The following is a 21941-nucleotide window of genomic DNA, read 5'->3' on the forward strand; positions in this document are numbered from 1 at the left end:
ATCTCCTGGCTTTGATCAATACCTAAATAATTCTTACAACATCCCTGAGACTGAAGTTACTACGCTCAGTACAGAGCAAGTGGGAGACAGAAGATTGTGCAGGTCTGTAGAGAGGAGTCATTACCCAGTTTAAACTAAAACACATATGTAACATTGTTCTTTTAACTTGCTCCATAAAGTCTGGCTGCATTCTGCTCAGACTGATACATAAAATGATTCTGCTTAGAAATAAAGCTGGAATGCTTTCCAAGACACAGCTAAGGAAGCTGCTGCATTTGATAAGCATTGTAATTTTTTTCCAAACTAGGTACTTGAGAGAAATGTCTTCTTGATGAGTTGAAATAGCATAGCCCAAAAGTAGGATTGTACAATGAAGTATATTTCCCAGGGACATGAGAATGGACTTTAAATCTGGTACTGAAGGCTCCCCATGACAAGGAAATAGACTTCCTATAAGAAGAGTACCCATCCAAAGATATTCTTAATCCTATTGAGTTTTAATAGTTGCACCTGTCACAATATTTAAGAATCCTTCCTTGCTAACCAACCAACCAACTCCAAAGCCCCACACAAATAGAAACAATATTATCCTTAATGGAGCACATAGCACTTCTCTCTTTTCGCAGATTCAGAGCTACACAGATTGTAGGAGATGTCTTTCCTTAGCTGAAATTTCATGTTTAAGGGAAGATCATTCACTTTTGCTTCATGAAGGCTGTGAGCAATAGGTCCTTTTACACAGCCTTGGAAGAATGAAGAACTACTTTTTTTTTTTTTTTTTTTTTTTTTAAGAAAAGAACTCACAAAACATTAACTTCAGGATCAATTACTTGTTTGCAGAATCCTGTCAACTAGTCTAATTAAGTCAGAGATTGCTTTCCCCTACTCATGCCATTTGCAGTAAATCAACCAGAGTTTAATTTCTCTGTTTCATACCTAAGGAAAAAGATTTTTAAACTTGTACTTAATCTCTTCCTGTGAAAAGTAATTTCTTCTTCAGCTGCTGCAGATTGTTAGGAAAGAGGGTGGAGCCTTCCCAGGCTGACGTCCTTCGAGCCATACCTGAGTATAAAGAACAAGGGAGAATTGCAGCCAAGAAACTCTCAAAAGCTGTTTCCAGTGACTGCTGGGATTCCAAGGCTGGCTTTATTCTGCAACTGCTATAACTTGCTGCTAAAAAGAGAAGAGGGAAGCTGGACCCAGATCACAGTGGCTAATTACGTTGGAGAATTAAATACAATTACCGTGTTCTCAATGTGAAACTGGATTGATTTTTTTTTTTTTAAACACAACCAAATAAGCTTTTTTCTTCCCCTCTTCTTTTTCCATACACACAGTGGTAATGTTGCAAACAGTCTGCATGAGTCCTGAACTACTGGTCAATCAAAACATCAGCGAAAATGAAATCTGTGGCTATAGTCCAGGCCAGGGATCTCCACTGCCTGGAGAAACTGCTAGTCCCCAAAATTATTTTCAACAGAGCCCATCGTTGCCAGACTCTGGATTAACTGAATTTAATGCTGCAAGTCCCAAGATGTACCCTCCTCCTCCATGTAAACTTCAGGAGATGTCTGCTCCCACTGGTAAGATCAAATCTTTATTCACGTTTTCTATTTTATGCAACACTATCATGCTTCTTTTGCAAAGCGACAAAGTACACTGACTTGCCACTCCTTTTGTGCTAACAGAGAGCTGCGCTAACAGTAGCACATATTAAGCTTCTGTGGCAATAATATTGAAGATGTACGGCACACTCTCCTACTCACGTCTTGTTTTTATTTTGTTGTGGTCTGCTGCTGAAGTCAGAAATGACTGTTTTGTAAAGGATGCTCAATATTCCATCATTTCTGTCTATCTCTAGCATTTTGCTGCTCATTTACATTCTGAATTGCAAGTCTGGTTCCGAATCTAACAGCAAGGTAATAGATATGACCTTCTGAGTTATTAACATTACCAAGTCATATGAAAGTGTGTTTGGTGAATCATTGCCTCCTTGAGTTTGCTGAGTTCTTCAATTTCAAGGACACATCCGGGCATGTAATCTGATCCATCATATAGCATTTTTATTGTAAAATAGCTTGAAAGATAATAATATATTAGCAATTTCGGGTGTGGGGGTTTTGCAAAGCTTTTCAGAGAGGCCTTTAAAGTACTCTACAAAGAGTAAATAATTCATTGTCAAAACACCAGTCTAAAAAAGGAATTCTTCCCATTTCTAGAGCAGTCTGAGAAATAAACTACATTTCTTGAGGTCCCAATGTTTTAATTATTCAGCAATAAGTTAAACATTCAGAAATGCTGGAAATCTTAGCACAAATTCAAAATGCACCATTTGCTACTTGGGATTCAACACCCTCCTACTGAAGGGGTGTCAGTCTCTCACTGCCTGGAGCAGGGAAGAGCAACGATATCACGCAACTAGAAACCACATCTTGTGTCTGGTTTCCATGCCAATATTGCCTGCTCTGAGACATCCCAAGTTTGGGGATGTGCACCATTCCCATCCGTTGAGCTCCTCCATAGGACTTAGCCAGCCAGATTCCAGCAGCTGCTACAGAGCACACACCCAGGTTTGGTCAAGAAGGAACATTGGTACAGGCACCTCATGTTTTACTTAACGCTGACTGCTCCTGTAACAGGAACTGCTTGCCCAAGCTGCATACACCTTTTTCATTTTAGGCTGCTGTGTTGCTTAATCATAAGTGTGTTTTAATCACAACTGCTGTTCTCATTCCTCATGCCATGAGCTGCACTAGGAGGAGAAGCTTCTCTCTGCTTCAGCAAGTATTGCTGCTGGATGACTCCTTACTCTCAGTAGCCCACACTCTGACTCCCAACACATGGGCTTCTTTGGAACAGTGGCCTTCTATATGGTATATTTTATGTGCTAACCAATTGGGAAGACCCTGAAATAATGCAATAAAGCTATTGCTTTATAATGACAATAGCTGTTACTGAATGCATTCTGTACAAAGATCACCATTCTTAAGGGGGCGGGGGGATGGGACACAGCGTTACATAAAGGGTATTTCAAAAGCAACGCATTTAAGCTCATAATCTGGGCAAGTCTTTCAAGTTTGGGGATTCAAGTACAAGATGCAAGAAGACCTAACAGAAGCAATTACAGAGCAGCTTGTTTTGACGAAGACAAGCTTGTTTGGACAACCATATATATTCTCAAATAACTATTTCATTCATTGCTTCCTTTGAATCTCACCACACTGACTTCCAAACACACCAAGAACCATTGGAGAAAGACATTGGACCTAGTATCACTATCTCATTTCCAAAATAATTCTGTTCCTTATTGTTCTACTGGTATCAATGTAACAAACCACAGGACAGGAAACTGCAAAGACAGATTTACTGCAACAGATGAAAATTAGAACATGACTAAGAGGGGCAGTAATCTAAACAGTGTTGACATATTCCCCAAAAGCAATCATGTGCTATAAGTCAGTATGGCACCCCTGAGCTGAAAGGCACCAAGAAAAACTGCCCAGGGCCAAGTCTCAAGATAGTACATTTATTTCTGCATGACTGAAATCTCTAAACTAGAAACATTGGACTTCTTTTCCTTCTTTTTCCCAACCATCCATCCGAATTTCCTTCTGCATTGCTACGCTGTCCCTATTTTCCTCTTTCTAGCTTCAGTGGCACACTTACACTTGGGCCAGTATCTCTTCCTCCTGCACTCAAAACTGAAACAATCCCTGCACACAAAAGTTTGACAACAGCCTTCATGTGGGAATTTGCAGGTTAACTCAGATCTCTGCTTATGCCCTCAGACTGAAGATCCTACAGCCAGCTTTGGGATTTGTTTTTCTTTTGTTTCTTAAGAAAAGAATTCCCTTTGTGAGGCCCCACAGTCTGTTGAAGCTGGAGAAGTAATGCATTGAAGTAGTTAAGCAGGAAGTAGGCAGAGCTAAGGAACATATGGGATGATGTGGAGATCTCTGATATTCATCAATTGTGGGAATCACAGGGCATCTCTCAGGGTAACCTCATCCTCCCACTATGCTATGATAGCTCAGACAATTATGTCATTTTAAGGATCACATTATGACTTTTCCAGACTCTGGACTTAGCTCTGATACCCCACAGAAGCGCTACATGGGTGTGAGAGTAAAGATGCCGGTACGGGAATTACTGAGAAAAATTCGGCTTTCCAAAGGCCTGGACCCAGCTCACAGCAAGGTGAGGACTCTTCTTGAATTTAGAAAGGTTGTTCCCAGAGGTGTAGCACCCTGGTGCACACACATCACACTCCCACTCTGCCAGTGTCCTGGAGAGGTTACACCTACAGCTGCTGCCTCTTCCATCCACCAGATTAATGCTTTTGATGAAGGTGGAGAATATACCAAATTTGAAACAGGCTGAGGGCCTGTGCTAGGAACATTTCTAAGACAGTGACAGCAAGAACCCGTTTGTGCCCTGGATACTGTAAGTCACACCAAAGACGGCCCAAGAACCAATAACATTTGCTAGAGCAACCCAGATTTCTGATCAACCTGCAAAAACAGCCTGAGAAGCTAGTAGACTCCCAGATACCTGGTCTGTTGTAAAGATCTCTATGAGGTTGCCATGAATTACTCACTCATGGAAATTTATTCACCTGCAGCCTCTGCTGTGCAAAGTACATAACACAGGATGCAATTTACTTTGTTCGTGTTACAGTATTTGCCACTGTTTCTTTTATGTGCAAGCATCTTAAATTGAGTTGGGTGTTTTTGTCTCCTCAGGAAGCCTCATTAATGAAGATGGTAACCAAAGGATCCTCAGGAAAAATAGGTAGGAAAATCATCTCTTGGTAAGAGAGCCTCCTTTTCTAGTAGTATCATTACTGTTAGGTACCCAAAGAGGTGGACCACTTCTCTCCTATGGCCAGTGACCCATGATGGTTCCTAGCTCCCCTTAAATTACAGAAAGCCAGCTGTGCATCGCCACCATGTATGTGTTACCTATCTGTTATCTGGGGCAATATTTCTGATGAGAATATCTTCTGTATGTGTCTCCCCCCTCCCTGAATCAAAATAGCTTCTTTCTTTCTTTCTTTCTTTCTTTCCAACAGAAAAGAGAAGAGTTCACCCTTATACAGAGAAACAGCTTAGACAGGTATGCATAAAACCTTCAACTCTGTGCTGCCAGCCTCCTCAGGCATATTTCATGTTATATCACTGAGTGAGAACAGGACACTTCATGTCTGATTTCCCTCCCCCATCTTTCACCCTCCCCGTTTTTGTTGCTGTTTCAGAGCAAGCAGAACATTGGGCAAACGCTAAAAGGCTTAGAGGACCTTGATATCCTGGTGGAGGTACTGCAGGAAGATTTGAACAAAAGCCAGTTGAAGAAGGAGTCTCTGCATTCTGTGCCAGATGGCTTTTGGCAGGGCTTCTCCACAGATCTGCAAGCCTCTTGGTGGGAAACTGGAGGAAGCAAGCAGGCAGCTGGTGGCCTGCAGGAAAGATGCCACAGCTTAACCAAGTTGCGTTCATACCGCTATTTTAAAGATTTCAACTCAGTATTGCGGGGAGAGGTAGAGCCTTCTTTTCACGATAATCAGAAAAATATGCAAGAGTCCAACTCACCAGGAATATTCTTAAGGACAAGTGAGAAAGAGAGTAGCTGGTGGTTACAGGATGAATGTGCAAGTACCCAGAAAGATTTCCAAAGGCATTCTTCACAGAACACATCTACACACTTCAACCCATCAGGAGGCTGTTCACAGGTGCTTCTGGAAGCTAATACAGGCTCTCCAGACACTGAAGGACAATTGAAGTTGACCCCAATTTCTTTCACACAGCAGGATCTCTCTGCCATCTCTTTCTTCCAGTTCCAGCTACACAGGGAAGAAAGTTTACTGAGAAATATCCCAGCGGATAAGCTGCTCGCACCTGATGAAAACGGCAACAGGTCTCCAATTTTTCTATTGAAATATATTGACTTCTATTTTCTGGGGCATCAGTTGTCCTGAGGCTTTGCTCTAACTTCAACTGCCAGTTTTGGGCACACCTGTAGCAAAGGCTTCCTTGCTCAATGGGAAGCTCAAACTTGCCTCAGTACACACTGTTTTAGGCAGATAGTAAAAACAGAAAGATTCCATATTTGCAGTAGTATTGCCAAAATACAGGTGACATCAGGACAAATTCAGAGCATTATCAATTTTAAAGACTGAGTTGTATATGTAGGTATTCACAAGAAAATTAAAATCAAGCAAAACAAGTAATTGCTATGGAAAAAAAAAAAGATATGCAAAAGATCTTTTCCATGCTGCAGACACTCTCAGGATAATTACTTGTATTATTAGTTGGTAATAAAAATGGGTGGGAGGATTACACCAAAACATACATACGCTGCTAGTCTAGAGCACAGACTTCCAAAGAACTGGGAGTGGCTGTTTTGTAAGAAATGAAATGAAAACAAAGGTTTTACTGATCCCATTTTCCCTAGAATGGCATGCTTATAGAGAAAATAGTTGTTTATAAAAAAAAAAAAAATTAAAATCTCTTATTAGGTTCCATACAGTTCAGCAAGTTTAGGGAAGCTGGTATCAAGTCAGATTGACAGAAAGCGTGACATAACTGATAAACTGTCCTAGTCTTCGTGGGAAAGCGATTAATTCCTGTTCCCAATTTAAAGCATTTATAACCCATGCAAAGAAAGCTAAACACAGTACTAGCCTCTTCCACAAGGTACCATGTTCCATTCAGAATACTGATCTTCAGTGCAATAATAAAATTACAGGCTTCACTTTTCAGCAATAATATAACTGTAACAGAGTTACAATAAGCCACCCACTACCATATTTCCTGTGTATTTTTAAACAGTACAGAAAAAATTCTCACACATGAACAAAATTAATTACAATTAAGAAATTAAGACATTTCTACTACCATGTTTATGTAAAATTCACAAGCTAAAATTTCCAGCAGGCCGCTTACCTCTATGAAGTATTTAATCATCAGATTATATGCTCAAAAGAACATACAAAGGCGGGACTACACATCAAATAAGGTAACTCTGAGTCTTATTGAATGGTGAACAATATTAGTTACTGTGTCAAAAAAAAAACCCAGAAAAAAAAAAAATAAAAGAAAGAAAGAACAGAAACAGCAATAAGTGTCAGAGTTGTTCAGACATCTTTAAGGATATCATGCTACAAGACAAGGGGTAAATAAATAAATAAAATCAATGCCTGCATTACTTTTGCCTCCAGGGGAAAAGGAAGACATGACCAAATTTACGAGGAAAAAAAAAAAGAAGTCTTTTTCAGGATGAAATTCAGGAGAAACACATGTACTATTTTGAGTACTTCAGTGAGACTGAATAGACAGAAGAAATTGAGCTCTCTTCCTCCACAGGAGTGAATTACAATTTGGAAATACTTCTTTTCTTTTAAGTGCAAGAGGAGGGTTTCCCTTCTCTCGATTTTTGGGTATCATACAGTCTTTTTCCTGTACTGAAGGACTCTTTAAAAAAGGAGGAGGAAATAGATTGTTAGCAAAAAGGAATCATGGAATAGCTTGTAGAGAGGAGAGGCATAATAGCGAGAAGGGAGGACCAAGAAATCCTGGCAGACAAAATCAGCAACTCTATTATTAATATAGAGACTAAATAAATTAAATGCTTAAATATCCCAAGATTTCAGCATTTGTGAACCTTAACATTTCATGCTTTAAAATACATTCTCACTGTTACTTTTGAGTATTTTAACCACTGCTTTGTCTTCTAATTGTTTAAAACTGTGTTCTATTTCAGGCTGCTGCACAAGGCTGTTGCTCAGGGAAGAAGAGCTCTGACTTATGCACTTGCACAGAGATTTGCATCCCTAAATAAGATCAACGAGAAGGATGCAGAGAAACGGGTAGGATGCTAACTTGCCAAGAATAGGGTCATTTCCTATCACATGCAAACATCTTTCAAACCCCAGTCAAGCAACAAGCATGCTTTCAGACAAGGTGTGGCTACTGTCTTTGCAAAGAGGGGAAAACAGGAACAGGGAGAAAGTGATTTGCATAGAGCAAGTATTAGCACAGCTGAGAACAGAACCCAGAGTCCCAACTCCCCGCTTCATTCTCTAACAAGCACTGTTGTTTTAAAACTATTTTTGCCTTTCACAACGAGTTTCTCCCATTCTTCTCTTCTTAGACTGCATTACATCTTGCTGCAGAAAAGAACCAACATCTGATGGTGAGTGACCTGATATCCCTAGGAGCTAATGTCAATGAACAAGACAGTTTGGGGAAAACTCCACTTCACCTGTGTGCAGAGAATGGATATTTGAGAGTTTTAGAGGTAAGTTGGCCATTTATGTTGTACAAAGACATGTGCAAGGGTAGAGCAAAGCCAACAAATGCATGTTCTTTTGCTTAAAATATACAAGGGTTTTCCGCACCTGAAAATTAGCTTTGGTCTGATGTGGTTAAAGTAAGATGGAGTTAGGGGAGGAGGGGGTATTTTGGCACTGCCAAAAATCATCACTTATCTCAATCTTCTCCATTTCAGGTTTTGAAAAACTGCAAAAACAATGGCATGCATGTGGAAGTGAATCTGACTGACCACTACGGTAAGAGGAAAAACTTAACCACATAGCTGTTTAGTGTAGACTCCAAAAGTTTCAGACTACAGATTTAATCTAGGCCAAAGAATGTTCCGTTTCATGTTTAAAACTAAAAGGTCTAGAAGGAGAGCCAATCAGTCTTAATAGAAGACCTCCTTAGGATTAGTGAAGTGTGGGATGGTTGACTCAAGCAAGGTGTTCAAGCACTGGATTTGTTTGACTTCTCTGTGGTTTGTTCTGTCCAGGTTTAACACCGCTACACTGTGCTGCTCTTGCCCACACTGTTTTAGTTACAGAATCTCAAAAAACTGACATCGATACTGACATGGGAAGGTTTCTCAGACTACGCAAAGATCAAATTCTTGAGGGAATTAACTGCTTATTACAAATGGGAGGAAAGCCTGAGTTGCAGGTGAGGACCAGCAGCAGGCTGTTTACTGTGGCCTTAGGTTTTTTTATTCTTTGCAATCACAGGTTTCACTGTCATTTACAGGTACTAAATTCATGTCAAATTACCACTGCCTCTTTAAAAATTGAGGAGAACACAGAACTCATGTGTTTGCTTCAGACTCACAAACCTAAAGGACAGAACATTCTTCAAGAGGTAACTATCTATAGCTACTTTTACACAGGGTCTAGCATTCATATCCAAGAAACTAAATGCAGTAATGTGAGCTGTACCATCTTGTAAACACAGTAGATGATGCTCACAGCCTTGCCCTATCTTGCATACGACAGAAAATCCCCTTTTCAGGGAAAAAAGCACTGTCTGAGCTCTTACCACACTTGGTCCCATCCCAGCTCTAGGGACTGCTATATTTACTATAGTTTGGAGCAGTCCAGTTGCATGCAGGTGCTGCCAGCATACTGCTCACAACTGTCCCCATTCCAAACTCTTCCTAGCAACAATGCCTTCATTTCCAACATTTTACAGCACACCAAGACAGATGGAGGTATCTCAGAAGCCACACCAGGGCTTCCTCTGCTGATAAAGGAATGCTGCAGGCCCAAGTATTGCCACTATATTCAGTTACCTTCAGCAGCTTCTTGATGTCCCTTAGCATACACATTTAACACCAAAAACTACCTTACTGGGCCAAAAGATAACCAGATTTTCCAGTGGTTACCAGCATGTCTTGCTAAATTTTTGGTGCAGGAAACAAGACACCAAAACTGAAAAGCAGAAGCTTGAGTGCATAACAGAGTACTAAGTTTCTAGTGTGAAATTCTGCTCTATTGAAATAATGCAATATCCGCCACAGATTCCAGTATTCTTGTCCAAGATTGAGCAAATATTCAGTGCTTAAATGTTATGGCCCTTTTACCTTTTCTATGGTCTTTTTTGACTCTGTCAGGTAAGAGTTTCCACCAGTGTACATGTACAGAAACCAATAATATAATAAGACTTCAATTAGAAATACAAACTTAAAGCCACTATTCAAGTCATTTAGGAACCCGTTTTCTTAACCGTTATGCTCTGGAGGAGATAAAACACAGGAAAAAAATAATTTCAATGCAGCTTATTACTGACTGAACTGTTAAGCATGCCACCTTCTCCAATCTCATGGTAAGGGGAAGAATCTAGACTTTGCATCTCAAAACCAGAACAAGTTCTTGACACAAAGCCTGCATCACTGTTAATGCTGGAAATTTACTGTTCTGGTTTCTTCACCTGTATAGGGTTACAGTTTGTTGGATGTTCCGAGAAGAATGCCCAGTCCCTCATCACCAGATAGATTTTCTGAACTTTTTTCCATGTCATCTTCGGACCTCTTTGACATCACTCTTAAAGGTATTTTGTGGTAGGAAATTAATTTTACCTAGTCAGGGTCTTTGTAACTCAACAGCTGTAATATAGTAGCTAGCTCCAGTACCTTCCCTGCATTGCTATATAACAATTAATCATCAGTTCATGTGGAACTAATGGGAAAATGCCCAATGATTTATAATAGATTTTGGATTAACTCCAGAGTTTTGCACAGAATCTCTTCTGCTTGCAGAACTCCTTACTCATCCAAAACCAATAGAAAATAAGGCAATAAATATGTGGCACTAGAAGGAACACTTAGCACATAGATTGAACTGAATATTTGTTGGTTTATTGCCTTCCAGGGAAATGCTGATAAGGGTCATTATCTGCATCTCATGGTCCACGTGCTGCAACTGTTGCTGAAGAATAGACAGAGAACAGACAGTAAAAGTCTTCAAATGTATTATAGCTTGAATTGACTGTTGAAAATACCTCCTCAGTACCCAAAATTTAAGAGTAAACTAATAAATGTGAAAAACCCTCAAGCTAGGTTTCAATAGTATTAGGCATTCAGTGTTATATGCTCTGGTAAATGAATAGGTCTTCATTTTCTCACAAAGCTGAGCACTTGGACTTCTCTTTTGAAGTCCGTTTGAGTTGTAGGTGTTCTACATTTTGAAGTTCTGACAATATTTTAATGCAGGTGCCTAGCTTAAGAAAAAAAAAATCCTTCCATTTTAGCCTCTCAGAGCCTAGTCTTGAGGGTACCAGCGTAAGATTAGTCTCTACAGTCCGAACTTAATGTTCAGGTGTGTTGAAAATTTCAGACAATATGTAATTTTAAACATGAGCTATAGGAACTCAGAATCTGATGGGCTATATTTAATACTTCCTGAAGTCTGGCTCTGAGTTTGTCCAAGGCTGGAGTTGTCACACTTCAAGGCAGTCCTACTGGGGAAAAAAAAAAATCCCTCCAAAATAAAACATACCCCCACACTGTTACTGAGCATGTTTTTCAACAAAAATCGAGCTTTTTATTTATGCAATCAGAATTTGCCACCAGTAATGGGTTTTAGGTGAAGTCCGGGACAGAAAATGTTTTGAATCAGTTCCCTTCACTCTGGGTGATCTAACAGAGGAGCAGACCTTTATAAAATTTAACTATATAACAACACTTTACAAGGATCACTTTTTTATACTAAACAATTTTGCAAGTTAGAAGGATAACAAGGAGCTTATTATGTTCTGTGCTGCCAGATCTCCAAGTATTCAGTAGAATTCCTATGTTAGATAATTATTGTCCAAAAAAAAAAAATTCTCTTCCCAGACTTAGTATCATTTTATTTTAACTTCTGATTGTGAATTAGCTGGTTTCTATGAAACTTCCTTGTTTGCTACATATGGAGCAATCTACATTTACATAACCTACAAAATGACTGATCCAGCAATCAACACACGTATTGAAGTAAATGGGAGATTTTTCACGTGTAACAATTGCAGGATCCAGTGTTAAGTACTCAGCATGTTTGGGGAATATTTTTTTAATGAACTCTTTGCATTTTCTTTTTGTAAAAATGGTTACTTTCCTCTTATTGGATATCCTTAAGTGTTAAGCTCCAAGAGCTCTGTTGCACAACATGAATTAAGTTTTATTGAAAAATGTCAGTGTTTAAGTTAATTCCAACTGCAATTTGGGTCATATCCTATGTGTCTTGTGCCCTGAACAGCTAAATAGTACTCTTCTGTATTTTCTCTGGATGAGCCATGATAATTCAAAATTTTTAATTATTTTATAAAATTAAAAAATAAATATTTGTTATTCACATGATGAGTTGTATAACACTATGGAATATTCATCCACCTCCTTCCATAGGCATCCCTCATGCTTTAACTGTGTGAAGTCTTTTCTTTTTCCCTTTTCGTCCCAGGTTTTACTTGGAAACACAAATATTTTCCTCTCTGATGATTTTTCTCTGTCTCCCCCATCACCACTCATTCTTCCTTCGTGTTTGCATTTTAACTCACATCTGTTCTCACAGAACTTTTTATTCATTTGAAGAGAATTAATGAGGATCTTCTAGGTTACTCAGCTTCCATTACTGTTTTTTAAGGATCAGATCCAACACCCACTGAAATTAAAGACTCCTTATTTTCAGTGAATACTGACCAAGAAATTCTGAATCACATACAGAACGAAGAATGAAGCAGTATGGTGAACAAATAGAGAAGTGCATCAATAAGCATTCTCAGTCAAGAAAAATTAATTGCTTACAGGATCTCTTTTTAAAAAAAAAAAAAAGTGTAGAAAACTATCATATAAGAATGCAATATTAATCAAGTTTTTAGTCACATGGAAACCATTCAGATGAAAGGACAGGAACCTTAAGCTATTAATATGTATCTTTTATTCAATATACTCAAAGCTAAACTACCTTGTAAAGTATATTCTACAGCAGTTATACATTAATTGCATTGACATTAGTAGGTACGCTTTACATTGTTTCATTGTTCCTTCCTGTCAATAAATACATTATTTCATGCAATATGTAACATTGATTTTTATGTACTGGTATAGCCATACTACCCTCACAACAGAAGTGACTGTCATGAAATGAACAAATTAAGCAGACTTTAAAAGCTGACAAGTACGTAAGGGGTTTCTGTTGTTGTTTTGTTTTTTAGGAGTACAGTGGTGCCTGTGCAGAAGCACCAGCATTACCAGAAAAAGGTGTGTGGGAAGGTGATTTATTTAAAAAATTTTTTAAAACCCAAACACCTCCTCCTTTTCAAGGCACATTCATCAACCCACTACCTCTAACTGGGAGCTAGACAACTATTCTTTCAATGAACTATAAAACTAATTCTCAACATTTTTTAAGCACTAAAATTTTTCCCTACAACTAACTAATCTCAGACTAGAAAAAATAATCCATGGACCTAAAGAGATTAAGTAATATAAGAGTTCGCTGAAAAAGCTGTAGTTTTTCAGCCATTCACTGTGGCAAACTGCAACAAACTATTCCATACCAAAAGATAAGAGGGCTTCAAATAGGAATTATCCTCCATAAAAGTAACTTGCATTTCTACAGCAAGACTTTTTTCTAACAATTTTTCTCTTTTTGCAAGAAAGGAGACCTGTTAGCATTTAGATAGAGGCTTTGCAAGCACTGCATATTCCCTGCTCCTAGTGTGATTGCTACTGCAAGTGATACAAGAGCTCTTTACAGACAATTGTTCTCAACAGCTGGGCTGAAAAAAAAATAAATTCAAGTGAGTTCTGGGGAGAGGGTTTCTAGTCCAGTATAAGATAACAATTTGGGCAGGGTGACACTGAAATTAACTCTGACCTGTATGTATAGTACTAGATAGGCCTAGTGATCTTGATGGTTCAAATTAAAGGCTTTTGTTTCGCTTCTCATCATGAAAGGAAAACCTCCCCTGGAAAGGCAGCTCTGTAACCTAGGCCCGTTACTAATTCAGGACTGTCTCAAAGAAAAGGATAGCATTTACTGAATCATTAGCTTTACTTCCTTCAGCCCCACGCACACTCTACAAGTCTGCCCACAGATCTTTTCAGACAGTCCCAGCTCAAACCTGCTCAGTTAGCAGCAGTAACAGGATCTTAGCAGAAGGTTTTACAATACTCAAAATTAACTCAATAGCTTTGCCCACAACAGTCTTTAAACTGAAGTTTTGAATACATCCACATGAACACCAGCCTACTGTTCTGGAAGTACTCCTGTGTTCCCATGAAATCCTTTCACATTAATTATAGAAACTGGCTTCCATGTTCAGTCCTGTTTTTGACAAGATTTCGGATCACTGAAGTCCAAGGAGCAACCTCTTGACATCAAGACATGTCCTGTGCACACAGGTTACTACCATGCCTGTAGCAGAGGGAGAGGAGTTACCATTCTGCACCTGCAGCAGGGCATGGCAGAAGCATCCCCAGCACAAAATCCATCTAGCACAGAGCAGAGGTCAGACCTATTCTAAGGTGCATTGACGTTATCAGTCTTGCTCAAAACTCGCTACCCCTGGGCCCTTCTCAAAAGCAGCAGCCACAGCAGCATAAGGTTCAAGGTGCACAGCTAGACTGTGGCATGCCTGGGACCAAGTGCTGTGCTTCTGACACCCAAGTACCATTTATGGTGACCAGGCTAGTATTTGTGGTATGACTCCTGCAGCTAATTCTTTTTAAACCAGATCACATGTGCTCCCACAGGCTATAGTCATGCCTTTGAACTGCAGCACAGGCCATACTTAGAGAAGGTGCTTTCCTTCTTCACCTCATTTCTCGCCCATATTACAAAATGAGTGCCGTTCACTGGCTTACATGGTTACTTAGGTTCCCTGCTCCTTTGAAGATATATGAGTATTGGCATGCATTATTATTTTTAAGAGCAGCATAAAAGCTTTGCCACTGAATTAGTAGCAATTCAACAAATAAAAATAAACATAAATAAATAGATCAAATCCAGCACTTCCAGCAATCCTCGGGGATGATCCTCATCAGGAAAGAGGAAACTCACAAGATATTTGTTGCAGATTTGTAATGGCTTGAAGAAGGCCCTGGCAAGGATGGAAGCTTTACTTTCCTGGCAGGGCTGTCTGATGGACACCGCATATATTTATGATCAGTGATAGTCACAAGGCCACAGACCCTGCACATAAAGTGAATGACAAAGTAACTGTGGTCTTCAATGGATGTACAGAATCCTAAAGTATTCATGCCAGTTTTCTAGGCTTTCCTCACTAAGTCTTTCCATTCAGAGTTGCGTGAAAAGAAGTATCAGAGCCCTAAAAACTGAAGTTACCCAGAAGACAAGTTGCAAGTTCCACCCAGGGGATGAACAAATATATCTGTAAAAACAGCTTGAGGCAAAGGAACAGGAACTCTATCCTAGGTGTTACCTCACTAGGACTTTGGCTGAGTATTAGATCTTTCTCCTATGAAAACAGCATCTTAAGTTTGTAGAGGGAAACAGGACATTGTCAGAGATGCTTAGATGCTGCTATTATAGTCACAAGTGCAGCAAGTCCTGAGAACAAAAGCCTTCAATGCTAAGTCATTGAGCTCTACTGAACAGCTTTTCTGGTGCACACAGATGTATTTCCACTAGCTTTCAGAAGTTATCAGTAACACAACTACTTAGTATAGTCTACTATGAAATGCTGTGAAAAACAAAGTACAAACGTTGCCACTTAGCAACCCATCTGTATATATGAAACACATACAAAATAAATTCCAGAGGTGACAAACAGCATTGCAAAAGATTAAAAGATTAGGGAAGATATTCTATGGATTAACAAGAAATTGCATGACAGACACACAGAAGCTCTTCCAGGCGTTACATAAATTGAAAGAGTAGAAACAACACAAGAATGAGAGCAGAGAGATTCTGGCCCAGATTTTCAGTGGCATAAAATTCTGCAGGCAGGAACAGACCGTTAATTATGGAAGGTGTCTTAAGCAAACAGCTCCTCTGGGAGCTCCTTTCAGTAGCTCATAATGGCCGAAATGCTCCAGCGTTGTCCTTTCCCACTACTTATGCCAAATGGAACAACAGGACTCAAATTCTTTTAGGCAGAAGGGTATCTTAATCTGGAGGGATCCAACAGCTTTCCAACCCTGTCACCCCAGCCTGGTACCACACCAAGACTGACCACAGCAGAAAATCCACCTCCTGTTTTGTCTTTATTCTCCAAAATGTGTTCTTGAAATCACGCTTTGCTGCATATCCACAATTATTGTATCAAAGACTCCCTAAGGCTGCTGGATTTTGCTTAAACAAGCTGTCATCTCCCAGATCCCAAAAAACTTAGCTGAGAAGCATATGAACTGTTGCCCCCTAAAACAGATGTTAAACAGAGAACAATACCATGACTGTAAATAAAACACATACAAGAAAATAAATTACATTAAAAAAAAAATCCATCTAACACACAAACACAACAAATTCAATCTTTTAGATGAGGAACCAAGAAAAGCGGGGGGGAGGGGCTGAACACTGAAGAAAACCCTCCACAGGCCTTTTGAGAATATGTATCAACAGCTGCCATTCAAGAATAAACATTGACATTTCCTCTACAACACTCTGCATCCCATTTCCCATAACTCCACATCTTTCTCCACGTCATGACAACCAGGCTGAATTGCAAGCAGAGCTGGAGGAGCCAAGTTTCTGAGCCAAGCAAGAGGGAGAGGCTGAGCTCTTGGCTGATTCAGATTCTTTTAGAACAGTCTCACCCATCAAGTTTTATTTTTCCTGCTTTCTTTGTGGCTAGAGAAACTTGGAAACCAAATGATTCAGTTTGAAACAAGACATGTTTCTGCAGCTGTGCTGAAGAGGACAGATGAAATAAATTTAGAGAACGGAGTCACACTAACTGAAAAATTGAGTGTCTCGGGCACTTTGAAGAGGGATCATGGTGGGGAGAGGTAACAAAGGGAACGAAGACAGGACATTGGCTCCCACTCAACCTGAACATTGGCTCCCACTCAACCTGGACAGCAGAGCTCTTAAGCTGTAGCAATCACTATGACCCAGACTGTCCCAGCCACATATGCACACAAGCCAGGAGCTGCAGTTCAGTTGCTGCACACTTCATCAATCTGTTTACCCAGAAGTTTCACTTGCCCTGAGGATAAGCATGCTAAGTAGCTTAGCATGTGGAGGTTGCAGGATCAGCCCTAAACAAGCCCCTTCTCTCTTGAGACAGTCTAAGTAGGCTGGAGTTTCAGGCATCCCTATCTGCTGTGGTTACTTACATCCATGAGGAGCTGGTCACATGGCACCTGTGCCCCAAAGTAGCATATCATCATTTTCCTGTCTTTTTTCCCCATCCCTCATTCTATATGGTTTCTAGGAGGAGGAAAGTTTGAACTGAGTTTACCAGGATATGTTTTTCCTGAAGAAAGAAGTGAGGGGAAGGGGGTTCTTGTTGACCTTCCTGCAATGCCCAGGAAACAATGCTTATTCCTTCTTCCCTGGGTTTCCAGGTTACAGTATTTTATTTGTCATCTGCTTTGAAGCCACTTCATCTTTAATTCAGTGGCACAGTTTGGGGGTTCACTTTGCTTAGCAGCAAGAGTTTAGGCTCAAGTGGATAAAACATCACTTCTCAGATATAAAAACCCAAGAAGATTTTAACCAGTTGATATCAGGAAGGCCCCAGGCACTGCTCTGCTCCATGTTTGGCCATACTTCACTGCTACACCCATGAGAAGCCTGTCTGGATAGGTCCCAGCTCTTAATTATCTCTATTTGTTGTCTCTATCTATCATCACTAGCCAAATAAGTTTACAGAAGTCTCATTTTTTCAAACATAACAAGGTCTTGAAACACAAATACTGAAATGCATATGGTGTGATAAGTACATGCAGAAATCATAACACCATTACCTCAATAACCACAGGGTTACTGTGTAACCCAGAATACTCACTTCAGATCTAAAGAAAAGCATGCAGCATGAATTAATACAAAAATCTAGTCGCAAATTTTAAATATTAAGATTGGCTTGGTTTTGCTTTGTTTTAAATAAAATCTTCTGTATCCCTTTGCTACTGATGAGTAACCAGTTTTTGAATTGTTCACAATTACCTCTAGAAAGGTATTCACAGCTAATTGGTCGCTAGCGGCACAGAAACACAAAATAACCTGCCTTCAAAGGTCTACACAAAGGCCCAGAAGGACTTCCAGTCTCACAAACCCTGAGACTTAACAAAGCATTTTAGAGTTCACCAAGCACAGCCCCCTTAAAACTTCTGTTTTCATTTTCTTCACCAGACTCTTATGCATCTCTTTCTGCTCCTTCCATAAAGCTTCTTTAGAGAGCAGGACTAAAAGGTATGTTTACACCTCTGCTCAGGCTGTGATGAAATCACATTTCAATTAAGCAAGAAATATCTGCCTGCTAAAAAGACTCTAGGAAACACCAGTGAACAGAAATTGATCTACCAGGACTTTAAGTAGTTGGACAGTTTCTGATTTAATTTTCTAATGTTTCCAGGTGTACATGTTTTGACTCCTAGTTAGCATGACCTTTCCCTTTCACTGGAATTATTACTCACACACAATGGCAATCCCTTTTCTGATGTGAAAAAAGATAAGCTTCTGCAGAACCCAGCAGTTCTTCGAGTTCACAGCCAAATAGAGTGTTTGCTAAGGTGAAGCACGTACACTATTAGAGTCCATCCTGATGACATTTATATATGTAACAGAGGTAATTTTAATACTGGATTTTTATTTTTTATGTTCACAGCAGCCTACTTCCAAAAAAATATTTGTCTATTGTAAAACAAAAACCTCAGCTCTTACAGATTAAGTAAAATTTGGGGGTTTAATTCTCTGAGGAAGCGAGAGCCATGCACCAATATGTTACCCACATTACCTCCTCTTCCAGAATCAGAGCTGAGCTGCAGAGGTGTTAATTTATGTCCTTCAAGGTTTTAATCTATCTAGCTATAAAACATTGCTATCGCAAAAATACAACTACAAAGTCAAAGCAAAAAAACCTAGCAACTTCCAGTCTCTGCATTGTCCCTTGGACCTGAAAAAAAATCTGAGCTCTCTTTGGCCTATATCCTCATTTGTTTAGATTTAAACTATGATTCAGCTGACTTTTCAGTATTAGAATAACCTGTCTTCAGGTTTCTCTGTTTTCCAACACAACAATCAAGTCCCAAGTGCCAGAAGCCTTCTGCTCATTTGATTCCTCAAAAAGAACAAACTAGAAGAGCTGTAAACAGCGAAGAATAAAGAAATACATCAGAGAAGGCATGGAAAGAGGAAGGAAAATAAAACGAGAATCTTTCCATGTTGGATCACTTTCACCGCTCCAATTCAATGGGTGGTGTTTGTTTTTCTGAAGATGACAAGTAACCCTGCAAAGCCCCAGGTTGTGCTGTCCCACGCTTGTATTTTATGCGGAGAAAGATTCCTTCCTCTTTTGCAGGGATTAAGTACATTTAAGACCAAAAAAAACCAACGCCAAAACCACCAAACAAAAAACCAAAATGTACCCAACCCCCACCCCCCCACCGAAACAAAGAAAACCCAAGCACAGGAAAATAAATACACATTGTATGTTGCAATTCCTACTTCTTCAAACAGGCAGTAAGTCTGCAGGAACCAGCTGCTAGTCTGATTTTTTTCTCAGATTGGGGGCATAAAACTAACTTCAGCCTCCCCTCCCAATTCAGCCAAATGTGAAACAAAGGGAGCACAACAAATACTCCAAGTTTGTCATAATGTCCTCACCCTGGATCAAGGTGGAGGGGTTCAAGGTAAGTTGCAGTTTTTAGAGTAGTAAGTCCTCCAAGAGTCACTGTGGGTAATGCCACCTAAAACCATCAAAATTACCTTGGCTTTGTGCCAACTGTCACAGCCCAGCCTTTCACTGGAAGTCTTTAAAACTATTTCAGCATTTGCATAAACTTCTCTTCAGAAAAGTCATATGGTTGTAAACCAAACATTATCTAAAAGTAACTGGCCTTCTTTAGCAGAGTCAAAGGTTACTGTAAACATTATCTGGAGAATAAAGTTCACATGGAAAAAATAATAACATGATATAACTATGGAGTAGGTTGGTCAAATATTTGCAGAAGGACATACACCACCTGTGGCTGTGCGAAAACAGCCTTCCCTTTGTTTAGAAACCTTTATTCAATTTTACAGAGAAATAAGACCAAAATTTTGCTTGACTGCCTTACTCACTATGGGCCTTACAACATATTGGCACCTACTTATTCAGTTACAGTGTAATTAAAATAACAGATAATTCTCAAACTCCAATTCCCACGAAGAAAAATACCTAACAATAACGTGCAGTTTGTAACATGAATCTGGTGTAGCATAGACTGAAAACACCAGTGATTAAGTTCGGGGGGGGGGGGGGGGGCGGAGAGGTGGAAATAGCACTCTTAGCCAAAATAATTACATGAGTTAAAAAACCGTATGTGCATCAGGGATGCTTTTACAAGTTCCATAGAAGAGAAGAACAGCAGGAGACAGCATTGCTCTCTTCAGGAGCTGTTTGAGAAGGTGTGAAATCTCCAATTTCTGTGCTCAATAATATCGTGCTTTTAGAGTGATTTATCCAATAGCTTGCTCATTTTTCTATCTTCTTTAAAAATTAAATAGAAAAACTGGAGTTTGTTGTACTTGCCCTCCCCCTCTTTTTACTGTCCTTTTGCCAGACTGAAAAGTTAAGATAGGTAATGACTAAAGGGTCACCATGTCAGCCAGGCCTCTGAGAATGACTCAGGCACTAATTCTTGGTCTTGATTACAGTCATGAAACTTTTTGTGGGGTTATTAAACTTCAGTCCCTGCCAGGAAAATGACAGCTTGACACACACAGCAACATTGTATATCAATTTTGTGGAAAAAGGAAGTTGTGTATCTGCTCACAACAGCGAGCAATCACTAACCTAAGACTCAACAGGGAAAATTTTATTACAAGCTATTTCTTTATTCTAGGCCCATCGCCACTGGACACTGGTTTGTGTAGCAAATAGCAGTCAGATACATGACTATAAAATGCTTCCTATATGAAGGGAAGCTACTAACTTCCTCACATATTCTTTGCCTACAAAACCTAACACCTCGGGGAAAGCTCTGGGGTCATTTCCACAATGCTATGCATGCTGCATTCCCAAAGGCTGAACTCTACCAGACCCAGGACTGGGAGGCTTGCCCAGCCTAATCTTTCCAATGGGGGGGATTCCAGCATCAGAATTTCTAGACGTACAGTGGAATCCAGAGTCTCACAGCAGCTGGCTGAAATACAGATGCACTGCTGGAGGGAAGGAGCTGAATACAACCACAGAACTACTCACTACTTTCTCTAGACTATGACATTGGCAGCTGCACAGGTCAAGCTGAACAAAGCAACTAGATTAGGCTGTCATTCCTCTATGATCTCCCTTTTGCTCTCTTCCTTCTGCTCACAGATACTGACTGGCAGCAAGGCACTAGCTTATGAGATAATGACTTTATGAGATGTGGATTGAAACCTGACTGGGAGAGAAAGGAATTGAAAGTACATTTCTGTGTGAGTGTTTCAGCTCCATGGATGTTGACTGGCAGATGGATCTGGCTTTATCTGTAATACACCACACCACCACCCCCCCCCAAAAAAAACACCAAAAAACAAACCCAAACAAACAAAAAACCAACACCAACGACAAAGAAGAAATGGCTGCCCTTAATTTGCAATTACCAGAATTTACTAGGTGTGCTCTGAGACTAGACACCAAAGCAAACCCCTGCAGGGGACAGGAGAATAGGCAGAATCAACAGCTAGTTCCTGCATTCCAATCTGTTTTAGGCAGGACCTATGCACAGGATTTCTCCAATGGAGGCAATTCCAGGCATGCTCAGAGACACAGATCTCTATGCTTGGGGAATGTAAACTTAAACAGGGAGGTGAGTTTAGGCACTTCCAGCATTAGACAGCCACCAAGTGGGAATGTTTTGGATTGTAATTTAAAGCACAGGTAACTCAGATCTAAATCCTACTTCAGGAACCAAACTGTTTTAGTGTTTTGCACATTCTCCTATAAAGCACAACCTTTGGCTAGGGACTCCAGCCATTACTGCATATATATATATATAAAAAATAAAAA

General features: G+C 39.8%; 1 protein-coding gene across 1 annotated transcript; it reads left to right on the forward strand.

Moving 5' to 3' along the window:
• Positions 1 to 1342: 1342 nt before the first annotated feature.
• LOC126038655 (uncharacterized) lies at positions 1343 to 10366 on the forward strand. The gene is made up of 11 exons (XM_049800668.1): positions 1343 to 1583; positions 4076 to 4197; positions 4743 to 4791; positions 5072 to 5115; positions 5255 to 5913; positions 7759 to 7864; positions 8149 to 8295; positions 8506 to 8566; positions 8806 to 8972; positions 9054 to 9164; positions 10241 to 10366. Exons 1-11 carry the CDS (start codon positions 1343 to 1345, stop codon positions 10364 to 10366), a joined length of 1833 nt encoding a protein of 610 aa, XP_049656625.1.
• Positions 10367 to 21941: the final 11575 nt, after the last annotated feature.

This window comes from Accipiter gentilis, chromosome 5 (assembly GCF_929443795.1).
Source record: "Accipiter gentilis chromosome 5, bAccGen1.1, whole genome shotgun sequence".
NCBI classification, from domain to species: Eukaryota; Metazoa; Chordata; class Aves; order Accipitriformes; family Accipitridae; genus Astur; species Astur gentilis.

Excerpts from the sequence above, each read along its gene's own strand:
- LOC126038655 (XM_049800668.1), top strand. The coding sequence starts at position 1,343 with ATGTTGCAAACAGTCTGCATGAGTCCTGAACTACTGGTCAATCAAAAC. Across the intron at positions 5,116-5,254 it reads CAGAGAAACAGCTTAGACAG|AGCAAGCAGAACATTGGGCA; the intron begins GTATGCATAAAA and ends TTGCTGTTTCAG. Across the intron at positions 7,865-8,148 it reads AGAAGGATGCAGAGAAACGG|ACTGCATTACATCTTGCTGC; the intron begins GTAGGATGCTAA and ends TTCTCTTCTTAG.